The sequence below is a fragment of the Anser anser genome, assembly GCF_964211835.1.
Source record: "Anser anser genome assembly, chromosome: 10".
Classification (NCBI taxonomy): Eukaryota; Metazoa; Chordata; class Aves; order Anseriformes; family Anatidae; genus Anser; species Anser anser.
Genome location: NC_139730.1, coordinates 10,339,642 through 10,355,614, shown reverse-complemented (window position 1 = coordinate 10,355,614; position 15,973 = coordinate 10,339,642). Strand labels below are relative to the sequence as shown.

At 41.6% G+C, this 15,973-nt stretch overlaps 1 protein-coding gene across 1 annotated transcript in view; it reads right to left on the bottom strand.

Moving 5' to 3' along the window:
• Positions 1 to 838: 838 nt before the first annotated feature.
• Positions 839 to 15,973, bottom strand: part of HDGFL3 (HDGF like 3) — a 37,985-nt gene continuing 22,850 nt past the window's right edge. The window contains exons 2-6 of the mRNA XM_083850682.1: positions 15,891 to 15,967; positions 12,927 to 13,065; positions 11,453 to 11,611; positions 9,714 to 9,860; positions 839 to 2,203 (exon numbers count right to left, since the gene is read on the bottom strand). Of these exons, the coding sequence (XP_083706808.1) occupies positions 2,198 to 2,203; positions 9,714 to 9,860; positions 11,453 to 11,611; positions 12,927 to 13,065; positions 15,891 to 15,967 (528 nt within the window). The 3' untranslated portion in view covers positions 839 to 2,197. The remainder of the gene's footprint in view (positions 2,204 to 9,713; positions 9,861 to 11,452; positions 11,612 to 12,926; positions 13,066 to 15,890; positions 15,968 to 15,973) is intronic.

The window sequence follows — 15,973 nt, the reverse complement described above, 5'->3', positions numbered from 1 at the left end:
TTAAGGATTCATTTCTGCAAGGACTACTCATGTGCTGGAAGTTAAGCATGTGCTTACCTGCATTTCTGCACTGGGCACGGAGTGCGCACTGCTGTGAACAATCAGGCCTGACAAAATAGCATGCGTTTCCCAAGAGGTTCTGCTGCCGTGTTTCTCTATGCAGCTACTTTTGCTAATGGTGTTAGGTCACGAACAAGTAGCAGCAAACACAGAGACCTCGCTTTGTGTGGTTTATGTTTCCATTTGCAATTACAACTATTTATATGACTTCTATGTGTATTTACACTAAAAGCAGTACACTTAGTGCCTTTCTTGCAGATGAGATTAGCTGATACATTTTAGCTGCAAACACTTTATTTTGGGACACTGAATTTTGGGTGTTTTGATTTAGAGAATTTCAGTTTTCTTTTTAAATCTAATCAGTAACAAGAAAGCATCAGCTCATGCGCATGCATGTAGCACTCTACACAAAGGGACTTTCAGAGCAGCAAGAAATTCATGCTTTGATGCTCTCCAGCTGAACACTGAGGTGTAGCCACAGCAGTGCTCAGAGGAGAGAACACATGGTTTTATACCTCCAGCCAAAGGGACAGGTCCAAAATAACCACAACACATCTCAGTCAATGGTTCTTGGTAAAAAAGAACTTAAGCAAGGGTTTCCTTCAAGCACCCAACCTCCCTGGTGTGGACTCCTTCCACGTGTTAGAATTCGGGACAGCTCCAACCCCGTACGTCCTCCCAAGAAACCCCCCGAGCTATCGGGCTGTAACAGGACATGCTGTCTCACAGATATTTGAGCCTCCGATGTTACTTCTAATGTTTTTAAAGAAACTTTGAATACATTCAAGGTGAATTTAATAACCTCCTGTTATCCAGAAAAGGCAAAGTACAGAAAAAATAAAGATCTCACCTGCACTTGTATCTATTATGGTCAACTCATGTTAACAGAATGTTTTGCTTTAATACTTGACTTACATTAATACCTCACATTATTACACGTATGAAGCCAAATATGACGCTAACTTAGTTGCTTACAACCTCAAACCTTACTCCCAATACACATTCCAATAAATTTATTCTGTAAAAACAATACATTTTTTTGTTTTCTTTTTGTTTTGTTTTGTGTTTTTTTGTTGTGTTTTTTTTTTTTTAAGTTTTTTACAGTAAACTCGTCAACTACAAACCTTGAATACGCAAAAGATGTTCCAAGGACAAGCATAACAAGGATTGATAAAACCAGACTAAATATGTTTCCACAATAAAAGCTGGCATAAAAATAAATAAAAATCTCTATTATCACAATAGCAACAATAATGTACACAGAATAATGGATTTGGAATGCTTACTTACTAGTCTAGTTCTATTTCCAAAAGGAAAAAAAAAGCCAGAATGACAGCATCCTTTTTTAAGCCTTTCATTAATTAAAATTGATGTTTTCTTTTGGTTTCCCATAGGGTTCTATATCACAGTAAGCTTAAAAATGGAAAGCATCCAAATGAATGATTTCAAATTGTGTTGGTATTGGAAAAAATCCTTGTATTAATCTAAAGAAACACAAAAAGACTTTCACTAACTTCACATATAGGAACTAAGTCAGATAGTGTACATTACATCATGATTTTGAGAAGTATTAAGAGTATAACTAGCTAGGTACTTCTAATAAGGAAAGGTATTTTATTACATTATTGAACTTTGTGGTGATCTCAACTGAAAAAGATTTTTCTCTTTTATGTTGTAAACGGATCAAAAATCAAGAAAGTATGGATACAGGGAAATTTAAAATTATGTTTGTAGGTGGAAGAGATTGTAGTATTGTATGAAAGGGACTCGTTTCTACTTGTTTTTTAAAAATGCTGATTTAGAATGATATAATTTGGAGTTACACCTTTTCTGTTTAGAAAAGGAATCTAAACATGTTCAAGTATGCGATATCTTCATAAACCTCAGCCACTGGTAAAGGGCAACTTCATGCAACCAAATAATATGAAAATTGTAAAGTAACCCTTAGAAAAAAGGGTAAAATGTCATTTCTGCAAACACAACAGATAGGAATGTGAATAATGTGCATACAAACTGGGATGCTGCTGATGATACTAATGAACAGATGTGGTGACTCATATCAAATCCAAGAATATTAGACAACCAAACATGTAACCTTCTTGTGTTTTCCCTTAATATTCAGCAGTCATTATGTTGGTTAAGTCTGAAAGAGAAAAAGAAAAAAAAAATCACATTTAAGGTAAGAAAAAGCACGTTGCAACGAACTTGAATATAATTAATGCCTTATTATTCCACTTCAAAGTCACAGGTACAAGCAGTTGCCTGGTCTGTTTAAACACAACTTTTTTTCTAGAGAAGACTGCTTATGTTACATCAACTAAACATACCACTCCAAGATATTAAAGAACCCAGTTTAAAAGTAAACATTTAGGGCTTTATTCAACCAATTCAAGTCATGTATGTGGGTTGTTTTTTGGTTTCCTCAGTCACTTAATTGTAAATCTTGTAGGACACTTCACACGCACAACCGAATCTTCCATTTTCCCACTTGGCTAGGTCACTGACAGGCTTCAAGCAAAAGCTCTGGCACTGCTGTATTCCTGAAGACCTTGTGATGAGAGCGCTCTTTTGTTCAAACAAACGAACACTTAACACGCAAAAGGAAAGGTAAACAGTTTTCATAGCTAAGATGTCTGAATGTTACTTCTGAAAACAAAATAGTTTGGCTTGGAGTTCACTGTAAAGTGATGACAGAAAAGGAAGAAGCTCCCCCTTTATGACCAAGTCAAGGTCAGCTCTTGCTTCCACTGACATCGATGAGAACGGGATCAGACTGTCCTCATGCCATCATGGCAAGTATCTCCCAGTCTCAGTTTCATCACATTAAACAGAGGCAGCCAAACTCACCTACAGGCACACGGACACACTACTTTTGCCGAACAATGTGAAGACGCGCAATGCTACGTGACTACCTAGCCCCAACCAAGATCTCCCTTCTCCTTTGCAAAGAACCCAGGATGTGAATGCTGGCCTACCCACACCCTGACGGACGGAAAAAAACACAACACAAAAGCAGTATGAAGGCACTAGTAACATATCTGGTGTGGTCATCCAAGAAACAAAGCCAACATCAAGGAATAAGGCGTAGGAGGGGGACAGGTTAAATCCACTGGGGGTGATGGAATTTTCATTTTACACGGGATCTGGAAGAGAATATGCAAGGGAGCCACTTTAACAGCCCTGCATGAGCAGTTTGCTGCCTAAGTTCTCTCCTGCTCTGGCCCTCATACCTGCTGTGTGTGACACCGCAGCTAGAGCAGGCTGCGCTCCTCTGTCCAAGAGGATCAGAGAGTAACAGCACCCACTTAGCAGCCCCGGGGTCCCAATCTGGTTGCTGCACCTCTGAGCTAAGGGCTCTGCTCAGTCTGGCTTTTCTGTACTACAAGGGGGATGCAAACTGGTGCAGTGCAAACAGTAAGTAATGGAAACCTGCACCTTCCGTGTGGGAGGTCCCGGTACATCCTGACTAACGACACATGATAAGGGGTTATTTATTACAAAATGCTCATGCACGTAATGATGTCTTACGAGAAACCGCCCGAGGCCTGCCTCCCCTCGAGAAGTGCAGCGATGGTGCTCTTCCACAGCACCACGCTTCCACTGACCTCTTCTCCCCTGTTTAAGAGTCAATGAGATGATTATTACAGATGCTTTGGAGACATGGCTTGGAGGGGTTCACTGCCACTTCTGTTCCCCTCAGAGGGAGGTGTAGACACCCATAAAGGCAACTACAAATGATTAATCAGTTGAGCCATGCCTTTGACTCCAGTTCTTAACGGCAGCTGCCAGCCAGCTCTGACAGGCAGGATGGGTGTTCAAACAGCCGGTCCCTGCAGCATCCCTCTCAGACCCCGTAAGGAGAGCCATCCTTTCGGAGTACTAAAGCTTTGCACTTATTAACAACAAGGCCCCTCTGGGCTAACGCCAGCAGACTGGGTAAGCACCCTGCTCACGTGGCACGCTGCGAATGCTAATAGCTGCACTACCCCGTCTCACAGATGTGTCTGTTGAGCCATAGCACAGCACAGGAGGAAGAACAAAGAGCCAGGTATGCAAATCATCCTCTAGTGCTTCAGCAATTTCCAGGAGGCTCTTCCACCACAACACACGTTTTATCTTCCACATGTGCTCCCAGCTGTCCCTGAAGGCAGCAGAGCTCTTCTCCCCACATACGTGCAGCCCCTGGGATGAGCAGGGCTGCTCGGCAGAACCTGGGCCTCTTGAGGCTCCTTCATCTGCCTGGGCAGCACGCGCTGCCAGCTCCCTCAACAGCCACTGAACAAGGATGCGGCACAGCTGAGCAGTTTCCATGGTCTCCATGGTTTCGCTTCTCTTCAGAAGCAGATCACCTCACATCATCTTTGTTTGAGCACACCACTCGGCTTTACTGTAAGGCAGGGTACAACGTTTGCTGCACTGGACAACGCTGCTGCACACAGAAGAAACAGCACAGAATCTGGGTGATGCAAGTGAAAGATTGCAGTCAGCAATAAAATGGAGTTTGGAGCTGTAACAGAAGGACTGGGAGTAGAGAGCAGGGAATAAAGCTAAACCCCCGTATTGCCTTGTTTTGTCTGGCACTGAAAATTCCTTCCATGACAGTACCTGGCAACTCAGCCACCTTTTACTTCAGCTCTTGTTGGATGGGCAGAAGGATAATTATTTACTTGCTTTTTACAGTTGCTGTTATTCCATGTTGGTTTGAGATCAAAATGGTTACAGAATTCAATGCAGACAGAGATGCAAATAGTGTATTTCATCTGTACCAGCTGCTTCGGACATTTATGTCCCCCCTGAGTTACGTCCCATTGCCTTACTGAGCAGTGCTGTTCTGAGCTGCGTGAAGGCAGCAGACAACGCACCTCTTTATGCCAGTTGAGAGTATGTCACTAGTTGGTTTTTACACCAAAATTTTTACTGTGCATTTTTACAACCACTTTTTTGGAGAGGTGAATTTTAATTTACCTAATTCCTGGAAAAAAAAATCAGACAGAAACACAGATTCTATTTTAGTTCTCTGGACGAATGCCCACATAATGCTTTTACGTAGAATAGAGCCCTAAGTGCTATGCTTTTCATGTTGATAAAACCCCAAAGCTGTTATGCAGTCTAGCCAATGTAATTCTTGAGAAATAACGAAGGAAAAGCTAAGGAACCAAACATCTCAAAACCACATCAGAAATGAACCAGTATTTCTCTAGCCAGTATGGCTGTAACACTTTTCTTTTACAGCAGTAACTGGAATTGTTGCTACCCCACAAACATCACAACAAAAAATATGTCTTGGACACAGGCTGTTTTAAATATGTTCTCCCAATTGCAATAGTATCAGATGGCAGTAATTTTGGACCAGATTTTGATCCCCTTATTCATGCTGGCAAGCAGTTGCCTCCACAAATAGATCCACTGACTCCCATGTTAAATGATTGTCAGTGAGTAAGAAGATCAGAGTCCTTTACCCCACTTCAATATTCTGGGTGTACCGGGAGCAAAAAAAATATTTAATTTCCAACAAATCTAGTACTTTTCATAGACTCAATAATATCATTCACCTCCTGAAAGGCAACTGTGTGCCCCCTCGTACAAAGGGAAAGCAGGCTCACACGAACAGAATGCCTTGCTTACCAAGCCAGTGTCTGGACTAGTAACTAAAATAACAAATACTGAAAGAAAAATTTGCCCCATACCCTAAGTGTTGGCCTTAACATTCAAATACTTCCTTATAAGTTAGAGACTACAGTCAGCTTTCAAATGTCATTTTATGGGTATCCAGAGCATTGAAAGTAAAAAGCGATTTAGGTGTTCAGTTACGTTTCAGAGTTATGCCAGCCAAGAACCAAACACACAAGTCACAAGAGATTTAAATGTGGAATGTAAATCTGCTGCCATGAATTCACTGATTTATGAGCTAATTCTGCACCATAGAAAGTAAACAATACAGAGCCATGAATACCTTTCCACAGGAGTATTCTGTTTATGTGGTATTTTGAGACAGGCAAAACAATTTAGTATTTAACAGCAGAGGACTGCCATGGGGGGTCTGTGACTTGATTTGAGCAAGCTGTGGGATGGTCCGTCTTAGTTAACATATTATTAGTTAATTAATATTAGATAATAAAACCCTGAGGTTCAGGCTTTATATCTTTCTAGCAAGGGAATCAGCCAAACAACAGTAGTGAGGGAAAGAGACTGAAAGAAACAGGTAGTGGTGGCATGATGCAATTATAAGTTGGCTGAGTCTGAGGAAGCTCACATCTTTTCTGATGAGAGTATTTGCAGTTCTCAAGAATGGTAGAGAAACTAAGAGATAAGAAAAGAAAAGATAAGAAAAAAAGCAGTTTTGTCAACCCCAGGGATAAAAAAAAGTCATGAGTTGAGCCCTTGAAAAGTATGAAATTGGCTGAAAAAAATCATCATAGCTTTGGAAGTACTTTTATTTGCTCTGGGTTTTGAGTCTTTAGGAAGCCATCACTTCACATTTCTAAGCTTTCCTTTACCACCTGGAGGTTAGAAATTTCATTAAAAAAGTAGAGGTGAAGATGCTCCTGCAATCATTTGACTTCAGCAGTTAACCCTTCAAGAAGATCCCCATAATGCTGAGGTTAAGAGCACGATTAAAAGACAAAGTTCCCTCTGACACGGAGAGGGAAGATGTGCCTTCAGCTTGCAGTCCAGGGATTATAAAACATAACCACTACCTCATTATTATTAAGACAAAAACTCGTGTCTTTTAGCCAGCTGTGCCCCGTCAGACACTGGGAGGTGCAGAACAGCCCTGGGGAGCACTATGCGGGGTGCCTGAGCCCGCAGCCACGGCCCCTCACAGCTTCCACTGCGAGGCCTCTTCCGAGCGGCCAGTCACAGCAGCAAAGCCAGCAGAAGGAAACACGCCTGTCCTTGAGATCTGGGCTCTGAGCTCGTGCTTTCCTCTCCTCTTTTCCTTCACAGCACTTCCCTACGAGCTACCTTGAAACAAGCTCTCTTCTGGTGCCAGTCTCACGAAGCCCCCCGATGCCTTTGGGATCGGGGGCGCGGTCTGCACCCATCTTCATCTCCGCGTGCTCTTGGCGCCATCTTATGGCCGAGCTTCCCGAGCCTGGCGGGCCTCACAGCGCTGCGTCTGAGGGGGAAGCCCATTTTCTTCACACTGGGCATTACCGGTCCTGTGCTCCCCTCACAGCCTAAGCGATTTTAAAGACATTTTTAAAGGATTTCACCTACGACCGTGTCTTCTATCTGACCTGGATGTGGTTCGGATTAGTGGGTATGGACAACAGGACTGCATCCCAACTCTGAAGGCATGCGTTGGCCTTTTCCACCTTCCTTTTTATAGGAGAGAAGCCTGAGTGTGTGGGCCGGAGGAGCCCGGGGCCCCCTGGCAGAACATGGCTGCAGGACAGCCGGCCCTGCACCCAGAAAGCAACTAGCCAGGAGCTACAGACTGAGCGCCTGTTTAATGCAAACCGAAAAAAAAATCTTGATTCCTCTTTCCCCAAGTGCCTTGTGCCTGATTAAAGATACTTTCTAAAAAGACACCTGGTCTGGCTTTGAGGACGCCGAGAGATGGAGTGTCTCCTCGTGGTCCTGAGAGAGAACTGCACTGCAAATGCAGAAGAGGTTTTACATGTGAAATGCCGAGTCTGCAGCAGAAATGGGCCCAAGGTAAAATATTTGGATCAGGATGTGAATTCCTGCAAACCTGGCGGTACTTTGATCTTCAGTTGCCCTCAAAACCACCTCTTCTTGCACCTGCTACTAAAACTTCACCTTTCCCATAATATTAAAAGCATCAGAGGTCTAGTTAAAGACTGGTCATTGATGTGTGATGTCGAGCCTGAATGCTGGGGTTGCAGAAGTCAGAGCAGAGTGAACTCCTGACATTGGGTACAATGTTTACTGTGAATATTTCTGCAGAGTTCATGCTGGCAGGCAGGGCACAGAGACTGTTGACTGCGTTTCAGCACAGGGGCTGAGATATCTGCAGTCCTGAAAACACTGCAGAGCAGAACAGCATTTAGCACGCTGGGCTCTTAAACCCAGCAGCTACAAGCATGTCACATACAGAAGGAAGCGCTATATGAATATCACCAGCCACAGAGCCAACACTCTGTGGGACTTTTTAGCCACTTAATCTGTGACTGACCTAACTCAGTAAGCATTTGGTCCTTACAAGGAGAACATGCCTGAAGTTCACAGACATCCCCTGTCATTGCTGCAAACATGGGAAACAAAGCAGGCCCTCCTGAACCTCAGACCACCTGCCTCAGGACTCCTGCCACCTCAGACAGAGCTCACGGCCAGGTTTTTCACACAAATACCTCTCTGAGGATATGGAAGTGTCACAGGGTTCACTAACTAGAACATGGCCAACACACACACTGTGCACTCACCACACGCATCAGCCCTAAACTCTCAGGTTATGTGGGTGAGGTGCTGGGAAGGCATAGCTGGGTGCAGTGGCTCCTTGCGCCCGTCTCCGGCTCAGGCCAGCTGCTCCTTCAGAATGAACGAGAGGGTCCAGGCCCCAGGAGCCACATACCAAAGTCTTCATAAGGCAAAGAGCCACAAAACAGACACTCAGTACCTCAGACAGACAAGGGGACAAGGAAGCTCTGGGAGGAGTCTTAAGCATGAGTTGACAGCAGCTCCCCAGAGGTTGTGTTTTGTGAGAAAGGGTTGAGGCTGAGCATGCAGCTGGGTGCTAAGGCACCTCGGCAATGTCAGATGAGAGCCTGGGCTGGCTGGCTCCCTCCCACACCTGGGAATTCGTGTCACTCAGCAGCTCCAGTGACAGCCCGGCCCGGCTGCTGGCCACGTGGCAGGGCCTTGGCATGGGAACCAGAAAAGAACTGGTTCTGAGAGGAGCTGTAAGTGCTGGAGCACGGAGGCTTGTGTTGCTCTAAAGGCACAGAAATAGTACTGGTTGTTAAAGGTGGCTGACGGTTAACCAATTCCCATGCCAATACCCTGCTTAGCAGCCTTCCTTTCCGTTGCTGTGGTCACAAGAAAATAATACTGACACAAGCACACAACTGACACAAACACACAAGGAGTGTCTGAAGCTGCATACAATTATATATACACTATCTATATAATTATATGTATGTACTTTTATACCATTATCTACAGCAGACCCTTTCCTTGGAAGATCCTATCCCAAGCCAGGATCTTCCCTAAAACCCAAAGTATACAGACTCTATAACGCACGCAGGAAACCTCGTGAACTCTAAAGAAGTCAGTGGGATTTACACAGGTTTCAAACAAGTGTGAAAGGATAAGCAGGCTCCCACTGTTTAGTGAGCCAAAATGCATTGTGCAAACAGTCTGATTCTGCTCTCACATCAGTTTTGTATCATTCCAGCTCATGGTTTTCAAAAGTTACTCTCAGCTGACATCCACGCAAGTGTTGGAACAAAACAGTGCTTATAGTATCTTTTCTCATTCAGTCATTTCCCTAGAGCAAAATCTGTACCGGGGAGAAAATAGAAGAGAAACCCCATGTTTCTGTTCTAGACACATTCTGAGCACTTAAACACAATATGGAAAGATCTGCACGTGGTATACACACTGCGGCACAATACCTTTCACCCCTAACTTCAGAGCCCTGTGGTAGCAAAGTGCATGTGAAGTGAATTATATTAATGAAAGATTACCCCTTCACTGGTTTTCTGCAAATCTGAAGAAGTGTTTCTTGTGTCATTGCCTGCGTCCCCAGCATCAGAGCTGCTCTTATTTTCTTCCTCTTTGCAGTCCTTATCATCTTCATCTCCAGGAGATTTCCGTGACTGCTTGGAGGATTTCTAAAATGATTGACAACAAAGTTATAAAGCAAAAACAAAGCTTCAGCCATAGAAAGACATCTTTGTAACATATCTGCAATGCTGCCTGATCATGTGCTTCATTGTTCAAGGTGAATACTGGGTAGGAAATGCAGGGTGAAAAGTGTTTTTCAGATTAAGTAGCTGGAGCAAAAGGAGATATTCTCTGTTCAACACAGGCTGGCAGCGCAGTTGACTGTAAGACAGACACAGTAATAGGAGGTGGGTATTAGTGTTGGGTCACCTGTTGTAGGTTTTGCTAGTTAATGAAACAGATGGTGCCAGCTTGACAAAAGTTTTGATTAAACACAGAGATGTAAAATGAGAATAACATTAGCAGAACTGCTTTCCATAGTTTTTTTAGTGCTGTCAGCTTTAATATATTAACATTAAAGCCATGTGGAACCAATATATCTTTCCTGCTCCCTTTATGTTATGCAATTCTACAGTACAAAAGGATAAATTGTGGCATTAAGCCACCATTTTCCTAATCCTCTGTTTGCCCAGAGTCTTCTGGAAAGAAGATGGTAGGCCAGACCTGAATTTCTAATGTAAAACACACAAAGAGGGTGAAATTACTTAAAACGTTTTGTTCAGTAGATGAACCACAAAAACTCTTGCTCCCTCCCCCCCCACCCCCCCCCAAATTAAGCCTGGATTAGATTGTCTACTTGCTCCTTATCATTTCATTTATTTTTCACTTTCAGAAGAATAACATGAATGTGAAAGAGTGTGACTGCCACACCTTCCACCATTTTTTAAGCAAAGGACAGACCTGGAGGTGTGCACGGAGCTGGAGAAGTGACTATAATGTCACTCCCTATAACCCAGGTGACAAGAGGAATGTATTTGATCCCCAAATTGTCACGTACATAGGTGATTACATTGACCAGCCATTATAAGGCAGTCTGAGACCCACTACTCTTAGCTTTCTTATCTATGCTGTTACTCAGATATTCACAGGGTAGGCAGACACTATAATGTAAGTCTTTTATCTACTAATTAAGTACCCTACTAAAGAATTAGTTCTTTCTCTCTCCCATTCTGTATCCTGTACTGAAGTATTTTAAGCACAACTACAGCAGGAGCAACTGAGCCCATCTGACCCTACCCTACCATTTATTATGGTATCTTGGGCATTCACACTGGAGATGGGAGAGGTAATCTTGAATTCTCCCAGACAGGGACCAACCTTAAGCTCATGTCTCCCAGAAGGCACACTCCTAAAGCATTTTTATTGTTCTTTATGTGGAACTCCCTATCTAAGCTTATCGAATTTCTCAGTTTCTTCAAGATCTGAGAACCCTGAGGCTAACTTTGCATGGATTTTCTTTCCAGATCTTCTGAACTCCTTCCCATCCTTATGCCTTCTAAAAGCATGGGCACAAGAACAGGGCAGAGTATTTCAACTGCTGTCTCACCAAGGCTGTCTACAACAGCAAGGGCCCATTTGAACACCATCATTACAGTACTGGAATCAAAACACTGAAGAAGGAAGGACAGATAGCCACAAGGTACATACTGTCTTGGTTATTAATGCATATGGGTAACAATAGAAAAACTCAGAAGATAACCTTTGAAGTGTAGGATTTTTTTCGTTTTGAGCCTGCTTTTTCATTCTTTCTTTTGCCTTTTCCATCCTCTTCTACCCGATCACCTTCCTCCTCACTACTGGCATCTGCTGTATTTCCTCCTTCTCCCTCAGTTTCTGATGAGCTCTGTTGCTGAATTGCCTTTAAAGTAACAATAATGTTAATAATAATAATATAAACAACAAAAATATCACAAAAATCTACCACTTAATTTTTGTTCTGTATTTACAGAGAAACACTGGGAATAAAGAGCTTGCGCTTTAAATGTTCTAGACAGGAGGAGCCCAGGTTATTCTTACAATTACCAAGAAAGAGGGCTGTAAAGGTAATTTTCTCAGCCATCATTTGAAAACAGTTATCAGATGCAGATCATGGGATAGTATGTTCTGAAGGATTTAAACAGATACAGAAGATCTGATAACAGAAGTGCATTTGCTAGAGAACTAAGGGTTGTTCAGTGGAGAGATCTGGCATGTTCCTTTTTGGGCAAAACTATGGAAACTTCTAGACTTTGGCTGCATATAGGACAGACTTATTCAGGAGAAAAGATGGCCGTTACAAACTCCCTCAAAGGGCAAGACCTTTGTGTTAGGAAAAAGCAAACACTGACCAGAAGGCTGAGAGCTCTTTGACAGTTCATCTCCCACAGACTATTCACGAGATTTTTTTTGAATCCGCAAGTGTATGCAAAACATCTGTAGGGCTGAAAATGTGAAACAGGAACAGAGAGAGGCAGCAGCTTGTCTGCAGGTGGTCCGTATCTTTGGTTTGTAAGGTTTTGTGCTAATAATGTAATAGGTGTTCGCCGTCTTTTGGAGGTGATTTCTACCTTCAAAGGACCACACTTTTTTAACGAGCTAAGTTCTCTGGTTTTATACAGCCCACCGACAACACTGACTACTCTTCTCCCTCCCCAGCTGCACTCACTTTTTGCTCCTGATATCCAACAGGGAGAGCTGTTGTACAGCAGCTATTATCTGGTAACAGCAGCCCAAACCTCCACCTTCTCACCCCTCACTACTTTGGCAGTGGCGTCCTATGTGTTATACATACCAATGTAAAAATCAAAAGTGCAGTGACCTTAAGGTTTGTGTAAAATATACTGAACTTGATATAAAAATAAACAACAGAAAGAAGAAGTCACGTTTATAGTGGAGTAAACAAAACCTTCAATTTTTAATTCAGTTAAATCTGCTGCAGAACTTTCCACTTCACCACCCCAGAATATCACAGAAAGCAAAGGGCCCTGCAGTATGATTAAAGTTCAATTTGTCACACGGTGCAGGACCACAGTTGTCTTTATATTATACGATTACACTTTAATCACCAGCTGAGAAACTTTCTAGCTCCACCAAAACCAGGACCTTCCATCATCACTCATACAGTGTTTACATAGATAAGAAGTCTTCAAAGAAAATAAGAAAGATAAGGAGGAATAGAAGTGAAACCCATTTACCTGATATCCAGTAAACTTTACTCCAGGGTTGTTTTCTATTTCCCACAGGCCTTCATTAAATCCTTTTCGTTTGTTCGACTTCCCAAACTTATCTTTATATTCTTTATATGGGAAGAGGTCTTTGGGCCCCAGGAACGCACTGCATTTTAACAAAGGTAGCATTCAAAAAAGGACTTAAATTCCTCCTCTTCAAATTAAAAACATTAACAGTGCAAATGTTTTCCCTATTCTTCTGCTCATTCCATCATTGTGTTTTTCATTTTTATTTATTTATTTATTTATTTACCACTGGCTTTGAGTTACTGCTGTGAGTCTGATTTTATGGATTGGCTCACCATTCCAATGTTTGATGTTGCAAAACCATGCTGTGTCTCTCTAGAAACAACTAAAACGAGTCTCATTTATTATATTAACTACTGCTGGGAACTGGCACTTGAACAGTTTATGAAAGGGATTATATGACGTAATTGCCTGCAACAGCAAGGGACCAAACTTCCAATCCTATGTGTTACAAATCCAGAAAGGCCTAAAAATAATACCATATGAAAAGCTGAAGCATTTAAGGAATGCCCAGAACCCATGAGCAAAAAACTTATCCCTTGTACCACTACACAGAAAAAGCAGTGGCACTTAGTATTATTTATACTGTAAGCCTGGGAGCATCTTCCATGGATTAAGCCCCCCACATACCAGATTCTGTGCAAACACAATAAAAATGTTCTCTTTCCCAAAACTCTTATAATATAAGACAAGAAACAATGGGTGAGTATAGGCAGATGAGTAATACAAGGAAACAATGAGACACAGGGTGCTTGTGGCCAAATTGGTTTTTAGACAGCACAGCAAAGCGGGGATTTTGTGCTCTGCCACTGCATGTCAGCTACGCACTGCACCAACTAATTTCAAGCACAGGCACCACAACGCAGGGAAAAATAATAATAACCAAAAAGACTGGTCATTTATCCTACTTTTACATAATTTACAGTAAAGTTCTATGTTCTTATGTAAAACTGAAGAAAGTATAATTTCCTTTTCACTGTTTGACTATATCTGGTGTGTTTACTATGCTCTGTATCACAGTACTGGGATGCCTAATCATACATTAAATTAAAAACAGTGAAGGCAAAAAAAAACCAACAATACTTCATTCCCACATGGAAGATTCCATGTCACCAATGACCAGAGCTGAGCATGTCACATTGTCCCTCACTATAATCACCGTCCTACTTTCCTGATGATCTCTGCAATTGAAGTTAACTCTGTGGTCTCTACTGTCACAGGATCTCAGAGCTCCACCTCTCAAAATGCATTTATTCTCATAACATCATCGCGAGATAGGGAAGTTGCCCATTCTTGCACATGGGCTTCTGAGGCACAGAGATCTGCCCAAGATCAATAAGAACAGTTCTAACACAAATAACAAAGGAAAACCTTATGAAATTTACCAGGACCTACCTTAATTTAGCTCAACAGTAAAGCATGGAAATGTTTCTACAGTCTTTTATGTATGGTAAACACTGAAGAAGCGTCCACTTCTTTGAAATACATTCATTGCCACTGGGAGAGTATAACAGTTTTCACTACTCTGCTATAAAACTCATAAGCTGCAAACTACAGTTCATTTTTAGCTGTTATGCTTCTTAAATTATTAAGGTAGTAAGTATGAAATGCTTTCCTGTGTCAGATGTTATAGTCAGATCACAGGCTAATAAAATCCAAAACAGAAGAGATTAGCAGTCTGGGATTCATTCATTTCAGAATAATAGTGGTCAGATTTCTTTTTCTCAAAATGTTTCTAAGAAAAATGTTTTCATTAAGAAAAAATAAAATTACATTTTGGTTTCTGATTTTGAGGCATCATAAGTTTATTTTAGCTTATCCTTATTCTTTTTAGATTATTACATGACGACAGTAGCAGTAGATCACAATATATCAAAATATCAGACTTTCATTACAGCAACAGTAGGAAATATTTTAACTAGAAGAGAGGCTATTTTGATGTTGATGAAGCAGAAGCTGTCCTTAAAGATTTTAAAAATGAAACATGATGCATGAGCTATGGGCCTTATTATGTTCTGGAAAAACATTAAAATTCAAAAACAATAATTTGTGGATAAAACTTTAAACCTCTAAAACTGAATTTAAAATGTCATCAGAATTTCATTTTTTCATGTTTCCATTTCTTAAGGAATTCTAGAAAATATGTTGCCTGCAAGTGGGGAAGGAAAAGCTTTAAAATGTAAACATTTCATGCAAAATGGAATGGAAATTATGATTTAAAAAAACAGAACAAAACTCAAAAACTAGCTCAGACACAATTTCAAATAGACTAGAGGCTGGTTAAATTGTAATGTTGAAAGTCTGTACTTTGTAGCAATTACTATGAGACCTAACTTACTTACCCTGTCTGTTCTGATCCCTTCTCTCCCTACGAGGTCAGCCAGCTCTGTTCTTCCATCACTTCTGAGAGCTCTAGCCTACAATATCCCCAGCACAAATCTCAAAGGAATGCATACATTTCAAAGCTATGTGAGGCTTGCGTGAGACTCCGGGGTCTGCTTCCTTTCATTTTACCAACTACTAAACGAGTTCTCACACAGGACAAGAACCCAAACATGCCCGAATACAACAGGCTGGTCTCTGCTATTATGTATACCCAAGTATAAAAGTTTTGTCCCTGCATCTCAGTTCACGTGATCCTGTAACAAATTTATGCCAACACTTTACAAGAAACACAGAAACTGATTATTATTTATCCTTAGACCATGGTATAACATCCACACAGCAGCATTCATGCCTATTTTCAGGTTTCACTCTTGTATGTTAACACAAATAAGCTAGGCTCGTAGGACCTCTCTCTAGTCTCCCAGTGGCTTCAGGTAGGATTTGTTACAATAAAATCTGTGGAGATGACATTAGCTGAAGTGGAAGAAGACGTTTCAAAGATTGTGTTCATTCACTTACGTTTCATGAGTCCCGAAAAAGAAGATGGGGTATTTATTTGCTGGAGGCTTCACAGCTCCTTCAGGGAGTTCATCAATCTGTAG